Here is a 25,218-nt window from a genome sequence, read left to right on the forward strand (position 1 = left end):
GAGTCAGACATTTAACTTACTGAGCCCCCCAGGAGCCCCTCTAATGTTTGTGTTTAATGGCTCTTTGAGCTAAAGAAAAAAATGAAGGTGTGAGTCCCAGTTTTCTTTATGTGACTTCTTTAGTAGATTACAGGAAAAACAAAACAAAGCAAAACCAAAAACAAACAAACAAAAACAACCAAAACTGTGAAGACTACTGCTTTAAACCCGGTAATATCTTAAGCATAATGATACTTAAAATGTTTTTGGGGTGCCTGGGTGGCTCAGTGGGTTAAGCCTCTGCCTTCAGCTCAGGTCATGATCTCAGGGTCCTGGGATCAAGTCCTGCATCAGGCTCTCTGCTTGGCAGGAAGCCTGCTTTCTCCTCTCTCTCTCTCTCTCTTTAACTGCCTCTCTGCCTGCTTGTGATCTCTCTCTGTCAAATAAATAAATAAAATCTTAAAAAAAAAAAAAAAAAAGAGAGAGAGTTAAAATATTTTTGTTTCCCAAATTTGCCTTTCCCTCAAAGTGGGAAAACTGTCTGTGGTTGAACTGTTGGCCTGGGTCTTGAAAGCATGGGTCATCTTAACAGTCAGGACTTTTGATGACAAAATGATAATTTTTCCTTGTGGAGCAAGCATTTAGTCCTTAAAATAACTTCAAAGAGAACACCTTCTGCACTTTTAAAACATTTCACTCTGGAGATGTGCCATGGAGATATGACTACAGGGGGACACTTTTTGTGTTGGAAGACTGAATTCCATTACTGTGAATATTTTAACAGCTTTCACAGTCTCTGTGGTTTGCTCTCATGACCCCCAAAGCATATGTATCTCCACGTGCTATAACATCAAGGATTCTCCTCAAGCATTATAAACTCAGCCCGAAAGAACTGAGTGACCACTCTATGCCAGGCGATACCACATAGACCAGGAACACAGAACTTTTGTTGTAACCATCAGAGTGTCTCCTATTAATTGAGCATTTGCCATATGACAGCATCCAAAGTACTTTATCAGTACGACCTTGCTTGATTCTCACATGATATAATAGTGTTATTGTAGCCATCTTACAGGCGAAGAAACAGGAGCAAAGAAATGAAATCACTCACCCACCATCACAAAGCTTCCCTCTCCGGAGGGGAATTGCTAAACTGCATAACTCCTGCAAATACACCTGTGAAAAGAGCGATACCCTCAAGGTGGTTATCATCTAACACCAAAGAACGAGGCGCAAGGAAAAAAGTCATTATGTAGAACAGAATGATGTAATTCCAAGAAACATGCTGTGGGGTTATAGAGGAAAAAAGTGATTAATTATGATCTACCCAGGAAAGGCTTTTGGAGGTGGCCTTAGGCTAGGTGAGAGCAAACTAGGGCATTGGCAATTATCTAGAGAATTAGGTCACTGTGGGTGTCAAAGTGGATGATTTCAAGCTGAAAAGCCTGCACTGTAAGCTCTGAATAGTTGAGAATCGGCAGCCTACACCGCTGGAATCCGCTGGATTTCTGCCAACCCTCTTGTTTGCCCTGTGACTTTGAGTCCTGGCTCGGGTGAGCTCCTTGCCCCAGCTGGGGGTGGGTACAGGCTAGTATTGCCACAGCAGGAGGTGTGGACTGCCACAGCAGTCTTCAGTGGAGACTCTGGCCCCCCGCCCCCAAGAAGGGTGGCCACAGAGAAGCCACCTCCCTCTCTGACTTTGGTTTTCTCTACAGCAGAAGGAAGATGCTGAGGTCAGTGGTCGCGACAGGCCATTCAAAGTCCAGGGTTTTTGGAACCTGCATAAGGGAGTAAAGGAAGGAGCTAGGAGATTTGAGGATGCTGGGATTTCATGGCTCCTGGGGGTTTGTCCCTGGACATGACCCACCAGGAGAGCCTCTGCAAATGAAACTGCCTTCCTTTTCTGCTCATGACTCAACAAACACTTGGGATTATTCTTCCTGGCTCCACTATCAGCCCCTTCTAATCTGCATGATCTAGTAGGGAGATCCTCCACTCTGGAATCTGAGAATCCTGGATCGGAAGCCTGACTGTGCCCCGCACCAGATAGGTGACTGGACAAATTACATAACCGCTTCTGTGCTTTTGTTTCTACAGCGGCAAGGCAGCGATTCTAATACAGCTTCAGAGGTCTGTTGCTAGCATGAAAGGTGAGAGCTGCTGAAAAATGCCAGAAACATGACCAGAAAGCCTGTAGGTTTTGGTCAACAGGCATTATTACTGTTGTGATATTTCTCTTCCTAAAATACAAGTTGTGTGTACCTTTCCTTGCCTCACCGACCTGTCTGATAATTAGCAGTGGCCTGTCAGAACAAGTCCAGACACCTGGCCTGGTGTCCATCCTGCCTTCCTCAGACCCACCTGGCAATGAGACCTGCGGCTTTTCACCTATAGGATCACCACCATCCACTCCCTGAATCAGACTTGACCAGGCAAGGAGAATTTGAGAGCCACTGTTCCGCTCGATGGTGATGTCTCGGCACCATCGCATCTGGGTGCTTGGTGAGAGATGTGAGCCTGCTGGTCCCCGTTTTCTAGGCATACCCATGGGTCTTGATACCTTACATTGTCTGAGTTGGAGAGGTGAGGATGTGTTACTGGTGGGATTATATTAGGAAACATTCCCTTTCTCTTTACTCCCCTAGCTGATGTGCAGGATCGTGTGGGGTGTGTGTGTGTGTAACATTTTTATCTAAGTTGATTGATCTGTGTCTGTGGCCTTCTCTTTTTAAAAGAAAGCTATCAATTCAGTTGAATGGATATTACTGAGAACTGTTCTAGACACTGCTGTGTCCTGGAGGGGAGGGGACCTGAATGCAGTGAGAAATAAAACCATCTTTGAGTAATTCTGCGTTTAGCAGGAGAGAGAGGAAGAGAGAAGCATGGGGAAAAAAACAAAACATAGGGTAAGGATCATTCAGAATTTGGTTTAAACTGTGTGATATGTTTATTAAATACGACCTATAGGTCAAAATATAAGACAAGAGATATAAAGATTTGTGACACTATTCCACACTATGGAAGAGCTTAGAAGATAAAATTATTTACAAGATGTAATTCAGAAGAGCTGTTGGATGAGAATCCAATGTCTACCAAAAGTAAGCCCTTTGAGGGTGGGGAACTTCTCAAATAGAGAAGTTCCTTAATGCCTTTCTGTATCACATCAATGCCTGGCACATAGTAGGAACTCAGTAAACACTTCTGCAATAAATAGTGAATGATGAAACTATCATCAGAAAGTTTTACATTTAGTTAATAATTGAAAGTAGTCTAGTTTCTAGTTAAAATGAGGTCATTTTTAGAAGGCAATGAACAAATTAACCTTTTAGGAATTGTCTTTCAACAGATCGTGGAGCATATCAGATTTGAGTTGTTTGTGACTTTCCCTGATTGAGTGAATAGTTGTGGATGTGTGTGACTCCTATTCCGGAGCAAGAATTACTAGAATGTCCTTCAGTCTTTTATCAGTTGTGGTTCCAGAAGGCTCCCTGATCTAACCTACCCAAATGGAGATCTCTACAGAGGAATTTAGGTACTGAGTATGGGTCAAGCCCCTAATCGTGTCCCTTCTTTTAAAGTATCAGTATCCAGTCTATTGCCTACCATACACACATGATGCTATTTTGTCTTGTTTGGTGAGCGTTCGTATCTCCCCAAAGGCTGGAGCTCAGCCAGAGTCAGACTGGGTCGTAACCACCTGTGACATCACCGCAGCCCAGAGGATGGCTGCATGAAATGGCAATCTTACATACACTGCCATGTATTAACATAACTTAAGATAACTCCAGCCTAGTGTTGGACAGTATAAGAGTACAATCCTGTGTCTGTTCCCTCACTCATGTTCTTTTTTTTTAAATTAACATATAATGGATTATTTGTTTCACGGATACAGGTCTGTGAATCATCAGGCTTACACAATTCACAGGGCTCACCATAGCACACACCCTCCCCAATGTCCATCACCCAGCCACCCCATCCCTCCCTCCCACCCCCAGCACCCCTCAGTGTGTTTCCTGAGATTAAGAGTCTCTTATGGTTTGTCTCCCTCTCTGGTTTTGTCTTGTTTCGTTTTTCCCCCTCTCTCCGCCATGATCCTCTGCCTTGTTTCTCAAATTCCACATATCAGTGAGATCATATGATAATTGTCTTTCTCTGATTGGCTTATGTCGCTTAGCAAAAAACCGTCTAGTTCCATCCACGTCATTGCAAATGGCAAGATTTCACCTTTTTTAAAAATTTCACCTTTTTTTTAATGGCTGCATAGTAGTCCTGTGTATGTGTGTGTGTGTGTGTGACATCTTCTTTATCCATTCATCTGTCAACTGACATCTACGCTCTTCCCATAGTTTGGCTATTGTGGACGTTGCTGCTATAAACAGTGGGATGCAGGTGTTGCTTTAGATTACTACATTTGTATCTTTTGTTCCCCTCCTAAACCAGATTGAAAGCGGCTTCAGTCCCAGAACACTCGGAGAGCCTCACCTGCTGGCAGGGCCAGGTGACAGCACCGTCCCAGCCAGTCTGGTTGGCCTATTGACCTTGGCAAAGCTGAGCAGGGACCACCGCCCTGGTGCTAAGTGCAGAGGAACCAGGGTTGCATGCCGCCTGTGCCCAAACCTCTCTCTGACATTTCCAAGGCCGTGAGCCAACGTTTACCCTGGGTTTCATCTCCTGTGTGTCGGGATACAAAAGAACACTGAACCTTCCAGTTAATACGATGCCCCTCCCCCATCTCCCTCTTCCTGGAGAGGATAACAGTTCTGTTGACCATTATAATGCATTTTCTGTCTCCCAGCAATCCACACAGTCATTAATTTCTCCTGCTGACGTCAGGAAGGAGGATTATGTGTGTGTCTGAAACTGTTCCCAAAGTGCTCATTAGTCATAGATAATTGAAAAACTGGTAGGGAAAAATTTGGTGTAATAGTAGCCCCCGCCTGTGGAGAGGGACTTCAACCACCAGATAATTGTAGGCCCCAGCTCTTGACCCCTCCCACTGCATCTGCCCGTCTGAATAGGAATTCAGTGGACATGAACCCACAAACCCTCAGAGTGATTAATTTTTTATACCCCAACGTGAGTGTGTGTTGATAGGGACAGAAGCCAGCCAAATCAGGAAAAGACGTGACTTGGCCTTGGACCTCTCCTGCCTTCAGGCTGATGAGCAGGGTTTGGAAAATGTGCCCAGGGTACTCCTTAAATTCATTTTGCTTTTATTTTAACTTAAGCTAGTTAAAAGTTTAGATCACAAAGGAAATACAAGGTCATGGTAGAAAGGAAGCACCAATCTTAGGGAAAGTGCCATACCCTGGGTCCCAGTCCCTGCTGTAATAATATTCTGCATACTTTTCTAGGACATGGAAGTAGACATGCGTGCGTTTTGGTCTACTTTAACAAAATTCACAAATGGGATCACACTCTGAATACTCTTCTGTGTCTTGAAGGCTTCACCAAATTTATCTTGAACTTTCTTCCAAGTTCATACCTTAATTCTTCCTCATTCATTTTAATGGCTGTGTTGGGATTTTTCTGGATACATGTGCCCTGATTTATTTACCCTGATTTGTGGGGGAAACACCTTTAAAAAATGTACTCAAGGAATGTGTGTTCAAGAAGAGTTTTAGAAATTACAAGGCTGGTAAAAAGAAAAAAAAAGTAGTTATAATTTCTTCATCCAGAAACAATTTTCTTTTCTTTTTCCCTCAGTAATGAATTTTTACAAATAGTCCATCTACCCCCTTTGTTGTTGTTCTTAAGATGAAGTCATACTCTGCGTCATGTTTTACAGCCTGCATTTCAGTTGGTTTGATATTTCACAGATACAAACTGTTTCCTGTTCTAGCCTTTCTCCTCTGCAGGTTTATCTTCTTAAAAAACAAATCTTGGTGCTCAAAGCTGTTGGCCGTCAGGGCCTTACTGCCTTAGTTGGGTCTCCTTCCCCTTCTGGAGACCCATACTTCTCCGCTCCTCCCTGGTTGCCCCTTTTGCCAACACACTGAACGCCTCAAACCCTCTGTCCCCCTCAGGGCTCCCTGCAGCGAACTGCTTTTTGCTCTAATGGCATCCATTTCCCCTGAGCTTTCTAGCTGTGAAACCAGCTATCCGCCACCTGTCTTACCAGATGAGGCTCATATGTCACCTGCATCTGGATTTCCTGCCTTCCCTTGGGCCAACTCACTGTCCCTCCTCTGTGCTCTGTGAATAATGTATATTCCACCTGCCAAGCCCTTGATGAGAGGCTGAGAGCCTTGGTTTACCCAGAGCCCTGTGTGAACCTCTTTCACTTCGCCCTCGCATGTCAGTGTTCCCACAGGTGGGCAGAAATACACAGTGGCCACCCCTGATGCATGGATGAACGGGCGAACAAAGGCTAGGAGACAGCCGGTGCTGAGGTTGTGAGCTCTTGATTACGTCTGGGAAGTGGATGCTGTGATTAACTTAATTTCATGGTCAAGGAAGAACCGAAAGGGGGATTATTTCCAGGAAAGTTGTCAAGGCGTACTAAAGCTTGCTTCTGACAGCCCTTCTAGTCCCTCAGATGCACCCCTGGATGATAAACTTAAAGCATGATCTGATGGGGTGATTTCTCAGAGAGTCCTTCGTTTTCTACCATCTTCTCTTAACGCCAAGCTGTTTCTTTCTGGTCTGAAATTCAACAAAGCTTCTTCCTGCTTTTAGTAGAGATAGACTGTTCCTGAAGGCTGAGGATGTAAATCTTTGTGCATGTTTATTTTCATTCTGGGACCACTGGTCTGAGGAGAAGGCCTGGCTGACTACCCTAAATTGGCTTCTCTGGCAGCAGATGCTGAGACAGATTTGGGGGTACAAGGTGGTTATTTGGGGCTGCCCCCTGTGATTGGAAGGGAGAGAGAGGGGCATTGCGCAGAGGGAGGATTAGGGCTATAATACAGTCCCACGCCCCTTGGCCAGGCCAGTAGAGTGCTCTGGAGTGAGTGGTGCTCATCAGAGGCCTTCTGCTCCCAGTTTGCTAAGTCATCAGGTGTGGCTGCCCTGGGAAAGGGGTCACCTTGGAACAGCGGCTCAAAGGAGCTGGCAGCTAGCAGCCATCTGCTGATTTTTCTCGCATTCCTGGGCCACAAGTCTGGCATCTCTGTAGCTCCCCTACTCCACATATGCAGGTGACTGCCACGGCCTGTCACAGCCTCTTCACAAAATCTCTCCTGTTGCCTATTTCTGCATCTCTCTCGCCCATTCCTTGATGGAGGTCCTCATCTTTTCTCTTACCGAAATGGCTCCACCAGTGTTCTCCCTGACCTTGTCTGTCTCCTGCTGCGCGTGGTCCCAGAGATATCTGGGAAAGTGCACAAATCCCACCACTTACGCCCCAGCCTGAATGCTTCTCCAGAGGCTCACGGTGGTCTTCAACATGGAGGTCAGACCCCTCCATTTGTAGGCAGTGTGAGCCCCGTCCCCACTTCATCTCCAGCCTCATCTGCCCTTCCACGCCCAGCTCCTCTTCCTCCGCACTCCGTGCGTTTGGCCGTGTCCTGTGTTTTCTTGACTTCTGCTCCAGATGCCGCTTGTGCTGAGGAATCTACCTGTGGTCCTCCGGAAGCCTTTCTAAACTACTGCCCGGAAGTCTTTCCAGCATACGCCATCTTGCTAATCCTCCTCTCCAGAATCCTTTTTTAATGAAAATTATACCCTTTATGTTTGTGAACTCGGGGATGAAGGTGTAACCTTTTTACCTTCCTATAAAAATTAACTCTTTAAAAAAAGTCTGAAGGTAGTGAGCATGATTTCCAAACAGTGCTACTTTTTAAACATAATATTCGTTCCAAAAGTGCTTCTTTTGGGGCACCTGGGTGGTTCGGTTTGTTGAGCATCCAGCCTCTTGATTTTGGCTGGGGTCCTGATCTCAGGGTCTTGTGATCGAGCCCCACCCATAGGGAGTCTGCTTGAAATTCTCTCTCTCTCTCGCTCTGCCCCTCCCCCACCCGCATGTTCGAGCACTCTAAATAAGTAAATAAGATTCTTAAAAAAGTAAAAGAACTTCACTTGTTTTCTTCATTCACCTAAATTTTTTAAAAAATACATATACTGATGTGTAATTTAATGAATGAGAGTGCAGGCTTGTATCCATCAAAATGGAATCCGTGGGCTGTACTCCAACACTTACACCACTTGGCTGTGGGGAAATTACTTTCCCTGTATAAACTGACTTTCTGGGGAGCCTGGGTGGCTTGGTGGGTTAAAGCCTCTGCCTTTGGCTCGGGTCATGATCCCGGGGTCCTGGGATCAAGTCCCGCATCGGCTCTCTGCTCAGCAGGGAGCCTGCTTCCTCCTCTCTCTCTGCCTGCCTCTCTGCCTACTTGTGATCTTTCTCTGTCAGATAAATAAATAAAATCTTCAAAAAAAAGTTTAAAAAAAAATTAAGGGCGCCTAGGTGGCTCGGTGGGTTAAAGCCTCTGCCTTTGGCTCAGGTTGTGATCCCAGAGTCCTGGGATTGAGCCCCACATTGGGCTCTCTGCTCAGCAGGGAGCCAGCTTCCCTTCCTCTCTCTCTCCCTGCCTCTCTGCCTACTTGTGATCTCTGTCTGTCAAATAAATAAATAAATAAATCTTAAAAAAATTTTTTTAAACTGACTTTCCCCGTGCATCTGTGCGGTGTGGACAGTGACAATATCCTCCGCCCCATCACTGGAGCATCCTGACTTTATCTCCTAGATATGAGCCATATACATAATTTAAAACTTTTCAATAGCCACATTAAAGTAAAAAGCAATAGGTAAAATTAATGTAAGTGTATCGTATGTAACCGAAAACACCCAAAACATCATTTCAGTGTATATTTGATGTAAAAGCTATTAATGAGACATTTTACATTCATTTTTCCTCTACTTCTCCGTACAAAGTCTTTGACACCTAATGCGTATTTGCCACTTGGTACATCCCAATTCTGACACCAAATTTTCATTGTAAATAAATACTTAGGTTTCTTCAGTTAACATTGAAAATGTAGATTTGCACACCAGTGTGGTTTCAAACATAATTCAAAGTTTTTCAGTAACTGAATTATCATTTTTTGTTTTCGTTTCTTTTCTTTTTTTTAAATATTTTTATTTATTCATTTGGAAGAGAGACACAGCGAGAGAGGAAGCACAAGCAGGGGAAGTGGGAGAGGGTGAAGCAGGCTCCCCGCCAAGCAGAGAGCCCAATGCAGGGCTCGATCCCAGGACCCCGGGATCATGACTTTAGCTGAAGGCAGATGCTTAACGACTGAGACACCCAGGCGCCCCTGAGTATCAGTTTTTAAATTGAAATGAATTAAAATGACATTAATGGAAAATTTAGGTCCTTGGTGTTATTCCAGCCACATTTCCAGTGCTCCGTCTGCACGTGCTGAGTGGCTACCATATTGGGCACTGAAGCCACAGAACGCATCGTAGGGGTTTCAGTCTTCTGCTTGCTTTTCTTAGATAGACTTTTTTCAGATTCAATTATAGAAGAAGCTCATTAACTAAAATGGATAAAAATGGTGTTGTGGAGGGGTTTTTTGTTTCTAATTAGAGGAGGTTGGTCAGCCCCTCAACCTTCTGCTTCCCTCAGCCCCCACCCTCTCCTCCACCTCCAGGAGTCCTGAAACACCTCAGCCTACCCCTGGAGCTCCGTGAACAATTAACAAGTGATAGGCATCTTTGCGCTGAGCAGACTGCTGACTGACTGTTCAGAGTCTTAGAATCTTGGCGCTCAGAGGGCTCTGAGCATATATGTGGGTCCATACATGGGTGGGGGTGGACCCACATATGCAATGCAGAAATACTTAGTTTACATTTCTTGGCAGGGGGAAGGGAAGGATTCAGCCTCTTCTAAACACCTGAGAACAGATAGGTTTCTTCATTCTCTTCTGACTTACATGGCTCTCGGGGTCCTGATCTCATCACCCTAACTAGGTGTGGGGCAAGGACTGCCTTTTACAGCACCATAGTGCGCACACAAAGCAAGACAATCAATAAATTCTTAACTGAAAGCCTGACTGACTGCAGGAGTTCAAGGTCACTTGAAATATCAGGGTTGTGGCGTTGCACAACCCCAAAGAACACCATTCAGATTGTATTCTGTTGTGCAAGTAGCAGCCTTGTCAAGTTTGCAGGGTTTAGACTGGGCTCTCTTTTTCATCAGAGAAAAACTTTCAAGACAATTTTTTTTATTGAACAGAATAATTCCCCCCCTTATCCTCTGACAGGAAGCAACTATACAAGTAAATGTTCTCAACTTCCTTAGGAAACTGTGTTCATCAGGGACCGGGTATGCTTCAAGTGCGTGTGTGTAGGGTATGCTTGTAGAGCTGCTGCTGTGTTAGGAAGCCTGTTGGAACAGTTTAACCATTTTAACCTAGTCTTTAAGAGGCCACTGTGTTTATATCTTTTGGAATTTCCCGTGAATGGAATCTTTCTCCAGTTTGAAAGGTGCCTCGGAGCTCTTGATTTTATAAAGTACCACAGAGCATAACCCATAGGAACCAAGGACATATACCTAAGTCACCAAATGAGCAAAAAGGACTGTTTGTGGGTGCATGGTTTTTATCTTCATGATGTTGAGGAAAGGCAGAAGAGAGGGGAGGGAGTGGAAAGGTTCCCTCAAGAAAGCCTTACGTTTGCTTTTGTGTTCTTCAAACTGACAGATGTTTGTTTTTCCTCCTGTCTACGCAGGAAACCAAGTGCTGCCTCCTGGAGCTTCTCTTGGAAATGGGCTCACACCAGAGGCAGCGAAGGACCTTGGCCTTCCTGCTGGAATTGCGGTGGCAGCTTCGCTGATTGACGCCCACGCAGGAGGCCTAGGTAACTGCTCACTCTGCATGTGTGAGCAACACTGGGTTCGAGTGGAATATTCCTCCAAACTGAACACACTGTTTTCCTATTTCTAAAGCAGGGATCAAGGGCAAGGATCAAGATACAGGAACGGAAAGCCCTTTTACAGTTAGGCATTTGGATAGAATTACAGAATTTTATCAAATGGAGAATTTACTTATAATTTTACTGATTTCTCCATACAGAATAACAGGGGAAAAAAGGATCTGAATTAATATCTGGATGGTTCTTTGGTTAACTGAAAATTTGAAAAAGAAATATTAACTTCTAGCTAGCATGTATGGTGACGGTAGACTTATGTATGTTTTTTCTAAAGGTGTTCCAAAACCCAGACATGTCTAATTGATTTGTTTTCATAATTTTGGCTTCCATCCTATATCCAGTTCCTTGAGTGTAGCCTTCATTTCATCCCCTAAGTAACTCTCACATCTGGCATTCAAATGTCGTCATTACTTCAAAGACCCAATAAATGCTCACTGAGTCCTAGACATGGTGCTCGGGAGCAGTGAATTTGAAACCAAACCAAACCCAGGGGTCTCTTCCCCACGTCTTAATAGGAAAGTGGACAGTGAGATAAGGCCTACCGTCAAGTGTGATGACTCTGTCTTCTCTATCCTTACTGCTGTTTTTCTTCTCTTTGTTCCTCCCTTCCTTCCCTCCTTCCCTTTCTTCCTTCGTTCTTTTTTTGGGACGGGGGCATGCAGATTCTCAATATCTCTACGCGACCAGAGCCATATTTTTTTTCCCCCTTGCCTTTCTCTGTAACAGTGTTGTTGGTTTTTCAAATTATGGTTAAGGCTTCATGCGATCAGCGTGGTTGGTCACGAGCATTGCATTTTCAGAATCCCACTGCAATAGAAAACATCAGAGTATGTGTCACACAGTAAGAGGAACACTGTTTTTATGGAACTTATGTTTATGCGTTGTGTGTAGTGCATGTGCATACCGGCCGGTTAATGAAAGGGAATTTCTTACTATGGATCATAGTCAAAGAAATGTGGAAATGTACCCTATCCCATACTTTGTATCAGAGGCTGGAGGTGACTTTCAAAGACTTACACAGGAAGACCTGTGCTTCCAGAACTCAGTTTGTGTAAACACGTGTGTTTCTCTCTTCTCAGACTGACTGGTTGGTCCTCTACTGCTCCCGCTGGCTACCTTGTACTCTAACTTGAAGATTCGTTCGTAGCAGAGGTTTTCTTTTCTGCATAGCCTTCCATAAAACACTCAGATTTACTGTAAAAATCTCTAAGTTATACTTCTTTCAACACTTTTATCTACCCCTAGTGGAGAAATGATCACATCGGATTGTAATCACTGATTTATCTGCTTGTCTTTTTTTTTTTTTTTTTTTCTGCTTGTCTTTTTTAATAGACCCTGAGCGACTTGAGGGCATTGTATTATTATTCTTGTCTCACCTGTGCTGAGCCCTGGATCAGGGTCCTGTGGGTGCTTGATAAATTCAGTAAATGAATACAGTCACATCAAGGCAAGAATAAGGTGAAATGACCTTAGCCTGGAGAGTGGAGGTTCATGTTTCCTTAAGCAACAGGATAATAAGTAGTGTCTGGTTCTTCTACACAGTCCACAGACATCCAGGGCAGGCCAGTGCTCATCAGTCTACAGACATGGCTGTCTTGTTCATCTTTGCATGTTCAGGATCTAACACAATGCCTGAGAAGTTGTCAACAGCCAGTAACGCATGTGAGTTGGTTGAATGGTAGATAATACTGAGTTAGAGACAAGGGTGATTCTCTCCCTTTTTAGTGTAAGCAGTGTGTGCTTTTGATTAGCATGGCATGATTGTGGTTTCAGAGAGCAGGCACAGAGAGAACTTGTGGTCTGGAGAGATAGGGAGTTTTCCTGTCCCCTCGTAATCCTGACATCCTGTACCACATTTGAGGCCAGGGAATCTTTTTCCATCATGCTTTTTCAGTGTTCTTGCCCCCACCCAGGTGCCGAGTGCTGGGCTTGGACCACTGTGTTCTGAAAGATGGGCTGTACCTACGGGGCTCCTGGTTCCTTGTCAGTTTCCCAGACCTCCGGAAGGGACGAACCAGAGCACGCCTTTTCAGTTCTGGCCAGCACTTGTTGTGCCCTACAGGGCACTTGCTGTGTGTAGATACTCAGAAAGTGTGGGTTGAATTGTACTGGGGGAATCCAGGCTATTACATGACACCCCCCGACCGCCTTTTTCTTAAATTAGAGACATTTGGTGATGGGAATTTTACTCCTTGAGTCTTTGGCTGAGGCTTTTTGTTCCTTTTAATTAAGCTCATCAGTTAGTGAGTTTCCCTTGTGTTTTCCACAGGTAAGTTCTTTATGTGAAAAGGTAGAATAAGGACCTTGGATTCTTAAAGGGCTAAGCATAGGCGCTAGCGGTTTCCGGGAAGGCACAAGGAGGGCCTTCTCTGGCAACTGTGAGTCAGTCAAGATCATATTTTTAACCAAGTTTTGTCCTTCTGTGTACTTTCTGATACTTCCTCCTCTCCCCTTTTGGCCAATTCAGGATTAGGGTGTCTGGGAAAGAGAGGAGGCCTAAAACAGAGACTTCCTTTTGCTTCTCACCCTGCCTGTGCCCTCCAAATCCCTAAGGGTCTTGGAAAGATCATCCACCATCCAGCCGCATAGTCACTTAAGAAACATACCGAGTGCTTGCAAACTTGCCAGTTACTGGTCCGGGCTCTGGGGGTTATGGCGGTCAACAGAGCGACCAAACTCCATGCCTTCTGAAGAGAAAATTCTGTTGGTTCTTTCCTGGCTTGCGTATTTATTGCTTTGTAATACTGGTTGGGGACAGCTGCTGTTGTGATGTTATGGTAATGGCTCTGGTGAAATTTGAAGATCTGGATGTACATTCTTACTCTCTCTACCCATGTTCCTTGGGTCAAATATCTTATCTTTTCACTCCTGTGTTTCCTCTTCTGCAAGAAGAGAGAGCAATGCCCCCCACCACATAGACACACACACACACACACACACACACAGGGTTGTTTAGAGAGCCAGTGATGTGAGTAGGTAAAGCAGCTGGCATATAGTTGGCACGTTGTTATGAGGCATCTCTCTTTGGTTTTCTCACTCTGGAATCATAATACCTGATGCAAGGTAAGAGCTTTCACATTAGAAGTTCTCCAGGTTACTACCGTAGTGAGAAGTGTACTAGGAGAACTGTCTTCTCTTTGGGTGGACAGTTGGAGAAGAACCTCAGGCTTCTGGACTCTGTATGCCTTCCCCAAATGTGCCCTAACTGTCCTTGTCTGGCACTTGGTAACAGAATGCAGGATTCACTGCTTTAGATAGTGTTTTGGTGGAGGCCAGAAGCAATCTCAAGAAATGGGTAGATGAACTCCATGCTAAGAAATTGCTGAATGTCAGGTTCAGAATCCAGCTCTGGAGGTCAGAACTGGACGCTGTGCAAGCCTCCCGCCAACAGGCCCTGACAGTCACGGTCCCTTTGGGTGCTGACCCGGCATGACCTACCTTGGACCCTGCATTCTGACTGGTAGGAGGGGTCAGCACTCTGCTTTGGAGACTTCTCCTTGGGCTAAGGGAGTCTAAGGGAGCCAGGGACAGGAGGATAAAGATCAAAGAGATAAGTAAAATTCAAGCCATGCTTTTTCCAATTCTAGAAAAAGAAGAGGAAGGACTTTGTGGGAATAAAAATCAAAGATTAAAGAACATGTTGTTCTCAAGGTGCTGGTTAGTAAGTTCTCCAGCAGACAGCCAGGAGATAGGAGTAGCTTTGTTTGCTCTTTGTGGGGGCGGTTCTGGCCAGGGCTCCTGCTGCTGATATTTTTCTAGCTTATAAAAATAGTATTAACTTTGTTCCAGGTCTGTTCTTGGCTCCAGCACCCCAGCTGTCCTGAAAGGCAATAACAACCCGATTTCTGCCTCAGGCTCTCATTCTAAATTTATCAGACAACCTCTTGATTATCCCTCAAATCTTGACTCCAGTGCCACCTCCTCTGGGAGCCTTCCCTGACTCCCTCGAGCTGACTTGAGCACTCCTTTCCCTGTTCCCATGTATCTTGAACTTGCTTCCCTTTTACTGTGCATGTCACCCAGTCTTGTATGTGCATCTTGGTCTCATTTACTAGTTGAAAGCTCTTTGAGAGAGAGTACTGTGTCATTTCATCCTTCTATCACGGCAGCCTGCACAGGGCTTTGCCCATAGAGGACCCTTAACACATGCATGTTTAGTGACTCAGTGAATGGAAGGAATGAGCGCATCCCCTCCACAAGGGATGGATGCTACAACACAGAGAGAGAGTAACTTTTCATTACAGAGGCAGTTATCCCTACACAGTAGGTGTACGCTAGCTCAGTTCTCCATGCAGCAAAAGTTGGGTTTGGGCAGTCCCTGATCCATTCCTGGATGTCTGGAAATTGGTGTCCTTGGGGTCCCATCATGTTAGCAGGTGTTGGCTAAGAGCAGACTTTGTGCCTAGGTTTAGCATTGCTCTTTGCTTCCAGATACTGGATTCTTTGTCAGGTGTTGAATTGGCATAAATTGTTCATCTGAGTTTCAGAGTCAAACCAGAATGAGGATATTTGAATTCCTCCCTCGCTCTTTCCCTCCCTTCTTATTTTCCATTCTTATTTTTTTCCCTCAATAGCAGAAGAATTGGTTTAACCAGTTTGATAAAAAGAGCTTCTGGTCCATGCCCTCCTAGCAAAACCTAGTTTGTTCCAGTGAGCAGTAAAACTTGTCAGCTGCCCCTCTGGCCACAATCAGTCATCTAGGAGCAGTGCTGATTCTCAGCACAACTTTATGCATTCTAGTATTTTGCTCCCATTTACCAAATGAAACAATGAGGCTCACAAAGACGACCTGACTTGCCCAAAGCCACGCAGTTAATAAGTGGTAAGTCATTTAAATCCATGCCTTCTGATTCAAGAGCTCACATTCTAATTCCTGTGACATATGGAATGGCATATCTATTAAGATGGGATCCAGTCTACTCTTGAATTTGACCCTTAATACCATTTTCTCAAGTAACAAATAGTACCAAAAGGATTTCAGTAAATATCTATTGATAACCAATTACTAGTTGATGGGAGTATTAGGTGAATCTGAGAGAAAATTAGACTTCTGGGCATTTATGGTCTAATAGAAAAAGTAAACATTCAATAAACAATAACAGTTATATGTACCAAGTGTGGCGAGCTTCAGAAAAATATAGAATATACCCCAAATTGAGACTTGAAGAATTATAAAAGGATCCCTAGAGGACATGGTATCTGGCAATGTAAGCGCAGCATTTCACAGCCCTGTTAGGGCATCTTGGTAAAACAGAACTTATTTAGTCATTGTAACTGTTTAGCTTCAGTTAGGCTCTCTTCTTAAAAATCACTCCAGCAAGGATGACATCAGCATGATTAATAAAAACAAGTAGCAGAACCACTACTCTTATTGGCACTGCTGCCATTAGGACCGTTCTTCCTTGCCCTCTGTGCCAAGTGCTCGGCCTGACCCTTTACCTGCTCTATCTCTTGTCCCTCACAAGTATCCTACTCCAGAGAGGTTATGTCCCGTCTTGTACATGAAGACATTGAAGGCCAGAGGCAGAACACTTCCGTAACCACATAACTCAGGTCATGGCAAGGTCTGGGCAAGGTCTGCGTTTGACTCCAGAGCTCACCTTCTGTTTCTCTAGACCGGTGGTTCTCAACCCGGCGTGATTTTTAACCCTACCTCCGCTGCAGGGGCCATGGGGCCACATCTGGAGAGTTTTCGGTTGTCAGACTGGCGTGTGGCGGCTGGAGGACCGGAACGGTACTGAACACCCTGCAGCACTCAGGACAGGCCCACGGCAACGAGTGACACCGCCTCCGACATCAGGAAGGGCTGAGGACGCGAGGCCCGCTGTAGACCCAGCGCCCTCACTGATAGCATTTCTCTGCACCAGCTTATTTCCATGGAAGCCAAAAAGCAGCCCAAAGTAAGGGTTTGGCTAATAGATTAGTACATTGTCAACAGGTACTTTATGCATTTAACTCTTAGGTGAAAATAACTGGGAGGTAAGAAGACGAAAGTGGGAGCAAAGAGCAGAGGGACAAAAGGATTCGTCCCCCGTGTGTCTCACTGAGAGGCAGGCCTCACCAGACCTCCCGTCCTCCTCTGTCTGCACACCACGTACCTTCCACCCCGTTGCCTTTTTCCCTCTTGCTGTCTGCTCTGTTTGCAGTGGCCTCTCCTCATCACCTGCACTGGCTTACTCAGGTGTCAGCACTCAGTCTAAATGTTACTTCCTCCAAAGTTGACCTCGCTCCTAGAAAAGAACGAGTCCCTCCCCACTCGCAACACGTTGCCTCTACTTCAGTGTTCCTGCCCGAAATCTTGCTCACCTTTTTATGCCCGTCCAACCTACAACCCACAGAGTCTGTCCTCAGTCAACACTGAATCGATGAACATAATAGCCATGAGATGATTTTGAAAGATCAAAGATTGCTAAATCGGACCAGGGAGAGCCTTTATTTTATTTTGTTTTGTTTTATTTTATTTTGGGGGAGGAGAGTTTGAAAAACCCAGATTCCTAGGCCCTGCCTACCCACCCCACTGCCCACGGATTTCAAGCCTAAACATCAGGTGGGACCTGGAAAACTGGTTAGGAAACAGAAGGTGTCCCTGGGTGCTGCCAAGTGGACAGATCAGAAAAAACCAGAGGTGTGCGGAGGAGCCGGGCAGGAGGAAACATATCCAATGGGGAAGGGAAGGTGGGTCCAGAGAGGCAGGCGGTCTGTAAGAAATGGAGGGGAATGAAGAGCAGACACGGCCATGCTGGGGAATCTGGAAGGAGAACAGCGGTGTCAGTGCCTGAGCAGAGAGAGCAAGGGCAGCTCCTGGAGTCTCCGGATGTGAATCCTAGCTGGGGTGGGGGCAGAACGTGGTAATGTGGGTTCCAGGTTTATTGTTTTAAGTTGAGGTTTGTGTTAATGAGAGCCACCACTGCCTGGGACCTTAGAAGCTGCAGGCACCCTGGTGAGGGACTAGGGGAGCTGAAGGGAGGGAGAGCTTGGGGTTCCTGTCCCCAGGCCTCCAGGCTCTCTTGGAGTGCTGGGTTTCTCGGGACTGGGAAGTGCTAGCCTCAACAGGGAGACAAGTCTTTTCATCTGTGGTCAGAAAGTGGAGAGGATGTGGGGCCTTGGGGCCACGGCCAGCCCTCCCTGTCCCACCCCCTCGTGCCCTGCTAAGAAACGGTACCATCATCAGTGTGATGACACCTGCTCTGCTCGGTAATGAATGATCACAGGCTTCAAACTGAAAGATTACTCAGACCTCTTCTATCTCAGATTCTTCACTTTGCAAATGAGAAAGCTGAGGCCCAGAAGACCCATGAGTCATCCGGGTTAGCCTGGCCAGTCACTGTCAGACTTGAAGCTAGAAACAGGCCTCCTTATTCGTCTGCCAGCGCCTCTACCCCTGTTAGGCTGCGCTGTCTCCAAATTAGGGAAGGGGAGTGATTCCACGTGGGGGGGGCTCTTACTAGACCAGGAGAAGAAGAGTGTTTTCACACAGTATGTGTGTGTATCTGTGTGCATACAACCGTAGACCATTGTATATGCATCACACGTGTTTGCATGTGCTTGTATACATGTGTATCTGTCCGTGTGTGTATGTGTACTGTGGTACATGTGTAGATACTGTTCCATTTTACACATTCTGTCCCACTTAATGCCATAGTCAGTCTTGTGGGCGGGGGAGCTTTTAAATAAGTAAACCCGTTCTCAGTCACACATGAACAAGCTGCTTTGTTTGGCTGTCACAACCTGCACTAAGCCTCCATCAAAACCTGGTAATAATAAAAGCACCTGGTATTCAGATTCCTTGTGAAGATCTCAAAGTAGTATTTTTATTTCATCCACCACTTAATGAACAGCTACTTAATGAACCACCACTTAATGAACATGCTGAGTGTGGCACTGGCCACTTTAACAGCGCCATCGGCTCCCAGCCTCCTTGGGAGCGACCCCTGTTTGTTGATTTTAGCATAAGGAGATCAGAATGCCATAACTTGCTCAAGGGGACATTTTAATAAATGATGGAGTTGGGCTCTAGGTCCAAGGCCTTCTGACTCAGAGCTTTCTCCTGCCTGCCCTGGCTTCCTTATGGTAGCCTGCACCTATACCAATATAGATATCTGTAACAGAAGATAGGGCTTCTGTTTAACCTTCTGCCGGGCAGGTGTATCTCTAGATCCATTTTGTAGGTGAGAGAGTTGAGGCCCAGAATGGGAAAGTGACTTAATAATGAATACTTAAAGCAGCACAGGTTTCCAGGACTCTGTCGGTCATGGGGAATAAGACCAGGCTTTTACTAGACCAGCCTGGTCATTTTTTGACTGCATCCTGGTAAGATCAGTAATATTCAAGAGGGTATTAATTTTGTTAACTTTGTTGATTAATGTCGAAATTAATCTCCTCTGTGGGGTAACTTGTCATTTGGAAACCACCACCTGGTATTTTTGCCTCCTTTTTTTTTTTTTTTAATATATTACTTATTTATTTGAGAGAGAGAATGAGAGAGGGAGGACATGAGAGGGGGGATGGTCAGAGGGAGAAGCAGACTCCTTGCTGAGCAGGGGGCCCGATGCAGGACTCGATCCCAGGACTCCAGGACCATAACCTGAGTCAAAGGCAGTTGCTTAACCAACAGAGCCAACCAGACACCCCTATTTTTGCCTCCTTTACTCATTTTGCAAATGGTCACCCTGGAAGTGAAGGGATTTGCTTAAGGTTACAGGACCAGAAAGGGTTGGATCTGAGGCCCAGACCCTGATCTGTGGGTTTCTTCCTGTGACTTCACATTGGCTTTGGTGTAGCCTTTGCATCAAACAAGGGAGCAAGTGCTGCCTAGTAAATGGAGCAGAGTGTCTTGACCCAGCAGGAGGGCCCGCGCCCAGAGCCCCCAGTTGTAAGCAAATCTCTACTGACTCCTTAGCTCCAGCAATATTAATACTAATATTCAGTATTAATAGATGACTAAAAAGATGAGTTGCTGTTTTCTTTTGCTGAGCTTGGGAACAAAAACAGCACACACATGAGCACAGCCCCAGGTTCTGACCCTGCCAGCCACCTGTTAGGAGGCCTTCCCATTCCAAGTTCCAAGGTAGAAGACTGCTAGCCAAGTGTTTGCTTGGGGGCCCAGTGTCTAATACCGCACTTGCGTCACTGGTGACAAGAGTAGGCTTACCCCAAAGGCCCACTGTTTTTCATGGCACAGGAACTGACCACGTGGCACTTCGGTCCATATAACATTTCGGAGCACCAGTGTTTACTTTGGGGCTTGCACACCAGCAGCTGTTGGTGGGAAAATGCACCTCTCCAGCTAGCACCCTCAGTGGCAGCCTCCCGTCTGAGCTGCTGCTTCCTTCCTCAGCATTGGCCTACGGGCATGGTTGCTTTCTTCGGTCCACTTTCCTCTTGACTGGTCACTTGGAGAAGTCAGTATAAAGAGCAAAGAGAAAGAATTTTCCATTTCCCCACCCTGGGGGATCTTGAGGATTGCCTCATGGCACCCTGTGGCCAGTGTAGATGTCTGGATAAACTAGGAAGGAAACGTCCTTGAAATATAGAAAAATTGCAGTAGCTTCCAGTTACGTTATTCAACAGCATGCTTTGCGTGACTCTAGTCTGTATCACACTCTGGACTGTGACTCTGATGTAAGAATTTGTCTTCTGAAGGGATGCCTGGGTGGCACCATTGGTTAAGCGTTCGACTCTTGGTTTTGGCTGAGGTCAAGGTCTTGGTCGTGAGATCGAGCCCCGCGTTGGGCTCCATGTTCAGTGTGGAGTCTGCATGAGACTCTCTGTCCTTCTCCCTCTGCCCACTCATGCTCACTCTTTCTGTCTAAAATAAATAGATATAGCTTTAAAAAAAATAAAAAAAGAATTTGGCTTCAGAAGATAATGCAAATGAAAGATCTAGAGGAAACCCAGCATAGTAGTTAAGAACACATGACTGTTGCAAACTCTGGTGCCACTTGCTTTCTGTGTGACCTTGGGAAGCCACCTGACATGCCGTGCCTCACTTTCCCCATCTATGGAATGCAAATAATAATAGTACCTACGTCATAGAGTTGTTTCAGGAGTCAATGAACTCATATCAGACAAGAACTTAGAGCAGTGTGTGGCAGTACTGTGTATATTTAGCTATGATTGATAAGATCTCAACAGATCTGCAGGATGAATGATAGTAGTGGGCAAGAGAGATTTAAAGATTGATTCCTTTATTTAACATATACATGATGTCTTCCTATTATGTGTCGTGTACCATTTATAGGTGTGTTGGATACAGTAGTGAACAAAGACAAATTCATCTTCTCCTAGAGCGTTTATCTGCAGGGGGGGTTTCTAAAGCCCCAAATAAACATATGCATGTGTATTTTTACCACCCCCCCCCACCTGCCTCTCTGCCTACTTGTGATCTCTGTCAAATAAATAAATAAAATCTTAAAAAAAAGAAGAAAAGATTTATGTAAGTGATGGAAAGTACCAGGTGTTGCTACCAGTACAGAGAGTTCTGAAGTTTAGTCCAGAGTGCTAACATTGGGGAAACAGACCTTAATATAGTGAGGGGACATGTCATGGCTTAAGAAAGAAGGTGGAGACAAATTCAGTGGGCAAATCTGTGTTAGGCCCGTGCTTGGCCTAAGGTAATGCCCTAGGCATGGTGAATGGCAGCTGATGACTTAGCCCTTTCTCTGGAGGGCTCCAGCAGCTGGTGGGGAAACAGAAGCCGTGAAGCAGATCCTGTGGACACCAGAGTTCCCAGCTTTCCACTTACTAGCAAGTTGCGGAATGGCTATGTGTCTCAGCTTTTTCTTCTCTAAATGGGGATCATGATGGTACCTCCTTGGGTGGTTGTATAGACACATTCTCCTGACATGTGGTGGGTGACCATCCAGTCTTAGCCCTTCCCAGTGAGAAGCTCAGTTATAAATGTCCTGGAATTCCAAGCCAAGGAGCCGGGATGCTAAAACAAAGTTGGATCAACCCTACCCGTTCAAAAAGCTTCCTCGGCGCTGACTGTCATCTGAAAACCATGTCAGGTGTCCTGCAGCCGGTGTTTGCCTTCGGGGGTATAGCTGTGGTTTTTAATACCAATGGATGGTACTCCAAAAGGAGGGTATGTCCAGTAAGAAAGATACCATCTCATTTTAAGCTTAGAGCAAAAGCTCCCTTCATTAGAGTTAAGCGGGTATGTATTTTGCCAGGCTCTGGGGATTCAGAAATAACTCAGTCCCTGCCAGGACTTTGTACTCCACCTTGCAACTTCCCTTAACCAACCTGCAGCATCGTAGCTGGAAGGGAAACTTGATTCCCCATCTCTGACTTACCCATCTCCAGCTGATTATTCCCTCATCCTCCGGGTCTAAGGCCAGGCAGGGCTCCTTTTTACTGTCTCCTACCTCCTCTGATCTCTGCCAGTGTCTTTTGCGCAAGGAATTTTATCTCTAGTCCTTTCTCTTCACATGGCTCGCTCTTCTCTGGCTTCAGATCCAGACAGAGAATGTGCAGAGTTTGTGTGTGCTCACTAGTCTGAACTGGGGGAAATTCTCCCAGAGCCCTAAGGAGTTCTGTGCCCATACTTCGAAATGTTCCATCCTCATTCTGTTGGTGGCAAGACAGACTTTCGCATACCCCTTCTCTGTTCCCATTTTAGCAAATACCGTTTATAGGAGATGGAGAATGGAAAATGGAGAAATGTCATGAAAGAATGGGTTCTTTAGATTATTTCCAATGATTCATAATAAATTGAATTCATGATGCAGTTAATCCACAAAAAAGTATTTTAATTTAATTTAAATTTAAATTTAATTTAAACTTAGAATGATTTGTAGGTGTTTTTAAAAACTATCTGACTTCTGTCCTTGTTTACTTTTCAAGCATGAGTAAGCAGAGTTGCCCCAAGAACTAGTTAGAATGCAGATTTCCCCACAACCAGCGCCGGGTGTCCCTGGGAGCGTATCCTCCCATAAGCCTGATGTGCTTTACCACTGGTATCTTAAAAGATAGCATGAGGGGGTAGCCTAAAGTCTAGTTGGTTACCATCAAAAGTTGTCTGTGTATAGTCCAAGAGGAGCAAAATTAAACCCAGGCTAATGGAAAGTGTATATCTTATAAAAATTTTTTTTCAAAAGCAGAACAATGAAGAGCTCTTGGGTCTGGGACACTTCTCCCAAGCCACACACTACCCAAGTGTTCACCGAGGCAGTTCATGGTATGGATGCGACAAAAGCTTGCAGCTGTGTACATTCTTACCCCTGCTGTATAAAGACAAAGATGAGACTTAACCTAGGCTCAGGCAGTGAGTCTGGCAGAATTTTGAGAACCTTGGTCTGTCCAACTTCAGGTCTTATCATCGTAAAGCTTTCCCCAAGCCTGTGTTAACTGAGTTAGCCATAGATAATATTTTAAAAATTTTTCAAAACACAGAAAACATGGAAAATTTTTGCATCTAATGCACAGGTCTAGGGAAAGCCTCAGCTCTTAGATTTGGTGTAAGTAGGATGGATGGGGTCATGGAGTTGTAGTGCTGCAAGCCCCTGGGCAGAATTTAGTTTCAGGAGTTAAAAGTATACCAACCTGTCGCTCCCCCACTGTAAAGCCCACAGGGGGCCTCCCCCACAAGAACTGGTCATAGGAGCAGAAACTGCATGCCTTCTAGATTCAGGCCTCTCACAGCTGAAAGTTGTAAAGAAATACCCACACAACTCAACTCTGTGAAATATATTAAATATGCCCGAATAATGTGGCTCTTGTTCATGAGTTGTCTGCGTGACTGTGGTGTGACATGATTGCCCAGTCTGATGTGTGTGGCCTGTCTGTTCTTCCCCCTGTGCCTGTCCACCAGTACAGGTAACACATGAACAGTAACACTGAAATGATTGAAGACATGGTTGCATTACTCTCTGCCCCACTTAGACTGTGAGCTTCTTATGGGCAAAGCAGTCTGTTCGTCTTTGTAACTTCAGACCCCAGCCTTTCACTCATTAAATGAATGATTATATACAGTAGTTAATGGGTTTGTTTATCAACAACATGCTGAGCACGATACTAGTAACTGTGGTGAAGATAGTGATTTAACGATAGAATGTGGACCAGGTTATACAGGGATTTGAAAAAGGAGGAAATCTCTCAGTTGAAACAGTAAGGCAGGAGAAGGACAAAGATGCTAGTATTCATTGAATGACCTCCGTGTGCCAGAACCGGGTGCTGGATCATCTCCATGTGTAATCTTGATGTCAACTCCCGCAGCTTGCTCCGGGTCACCACAGCTCATAATGATAACCCCCGAGTATCAGGTACCGTGCTCCTCCAGGGAAGTGGGAGGTGTCAGCCTTAAAAATAAAACAGCCAGTTATCTAACTAGCAGAATGAGTTTATTCAGGAATGTCAGAGGAGTTGCAGTATGGGACGAGCTAACTATGGCGAACCCTTGACATGTCTAGAGAACAAAGGAGAGAAGCTCATGTTTGTAGCAGGAAGGAAGCAATTGGGGAGGGTTGTTTTTGAACAAAAGTTCACTGGAGAAGAATAAGAGTTCGAGGCGCGGTGATTTCTCAGTGACTGTAAGTGGTGGCTAGTGTGTTGTTGCTGGGGCAGGGATGGATCTCTTCCTTTTTCTTACGAGCAGGAGATGAAATTCCTGTGTGAAAAATGGCTTCCCTTCCAAGATAATTCTTCTCCTCCATCTTTCTGCTGGTGTTGCCAGCTGCAGTGAGCGGCACATGTGTGAGAGCTACCCTCTGCAGGGCTGCCCAACTCCATTTGTAATGGCATTTCCTTTACTTTCACAGAGGAGTAGCTTTGAACTGAGCATAAGACCATAGGTATTTATCTCCACTGGAAGCAATGAAATATAGAGTCTAATGAATGAACAGTGTAACATAAATGTGGGGATAAGGGGTTGGGAAATGATTAAGCTTTGCAGTTTGGTTGAAATTTCAGATGTCCCTAAGGGATTCCTGGAATACGAGGCTATCAACATCAAGGAAGTAGGCACGATGGCCGTCCTTGAGCGCCATGTTGAAAAGTTTGTGCTCCTCCCTCTTCCTCCAGGCGTTGGTGAGCCATTGAAGGCAGTTTTACCCAAGTCATTTCCAGCAGTGCTTTATGTAGTTCAATATACAGTAGTTGGGGAGGACGAAAGAGCGGTAGAGAAGGGGTAACCTGGAATAGGGGTGTGGCAGTGGGCCTTGAAGGGAGGACAGGGAATTTGAAAAGACAGGGAATTTGACAACTTTTTTTTCTGAATACGTTGATTAGGCAAGAGTTACTTAAACTTTTGGATTCTCTTTGTATGACTTCTAGCGATTATTAAATTAAATGCAGAGAAGTGACTTCTTTTTTTTTTTTTTTTAATTTATTTCTTTGACAGACAGAGATCACAAATAGGCAGAGAG

General features: G+C 45.1%; 1 protein-coding gene across 15 annotated transcripts in view; it reads left to right on the top strand.

Annotated features, from left to right (window-relative positions):
• Positions 1-25,218, top strand: part of FGGY (FGGY carbohydrate kinase domain containing) — a 412,410-nt gene that overhangs the window by 195,401 nt on the left and 191,791 nt on the right. For all 15 annotated transcript variants that reach the window (XR_009345297.1, XM_059137206.1, XM_059137204.1 and 12 more), the window contains one exon: positions 10,652-10,780. Coding sequence is in view for 14 of the 15 variants with exons in the window: in XM_059137206.1 (XP_058993189.1) it covers positions 10,652-10,780 (129 nt within the window). In the remaining variant the exon portion in view is untranslated. The remainder of the gene's footprint in view (positions 1-10,651; positions 10,781-25,218) is intronic.

Source organism: Mustela lutreola, chromosome 10 (assembly GCF_030435805.1).
Source record: "Mustela lutreola isolate mMusLut2 chromosome 10, mMusLut2.pri, whole genome shotgun sequence".
NCBI lineage: Eukaryota > Metazoa > Chordata > Mammalia > Carnivora > Mustelidae > Mustela > Mustela lutreola.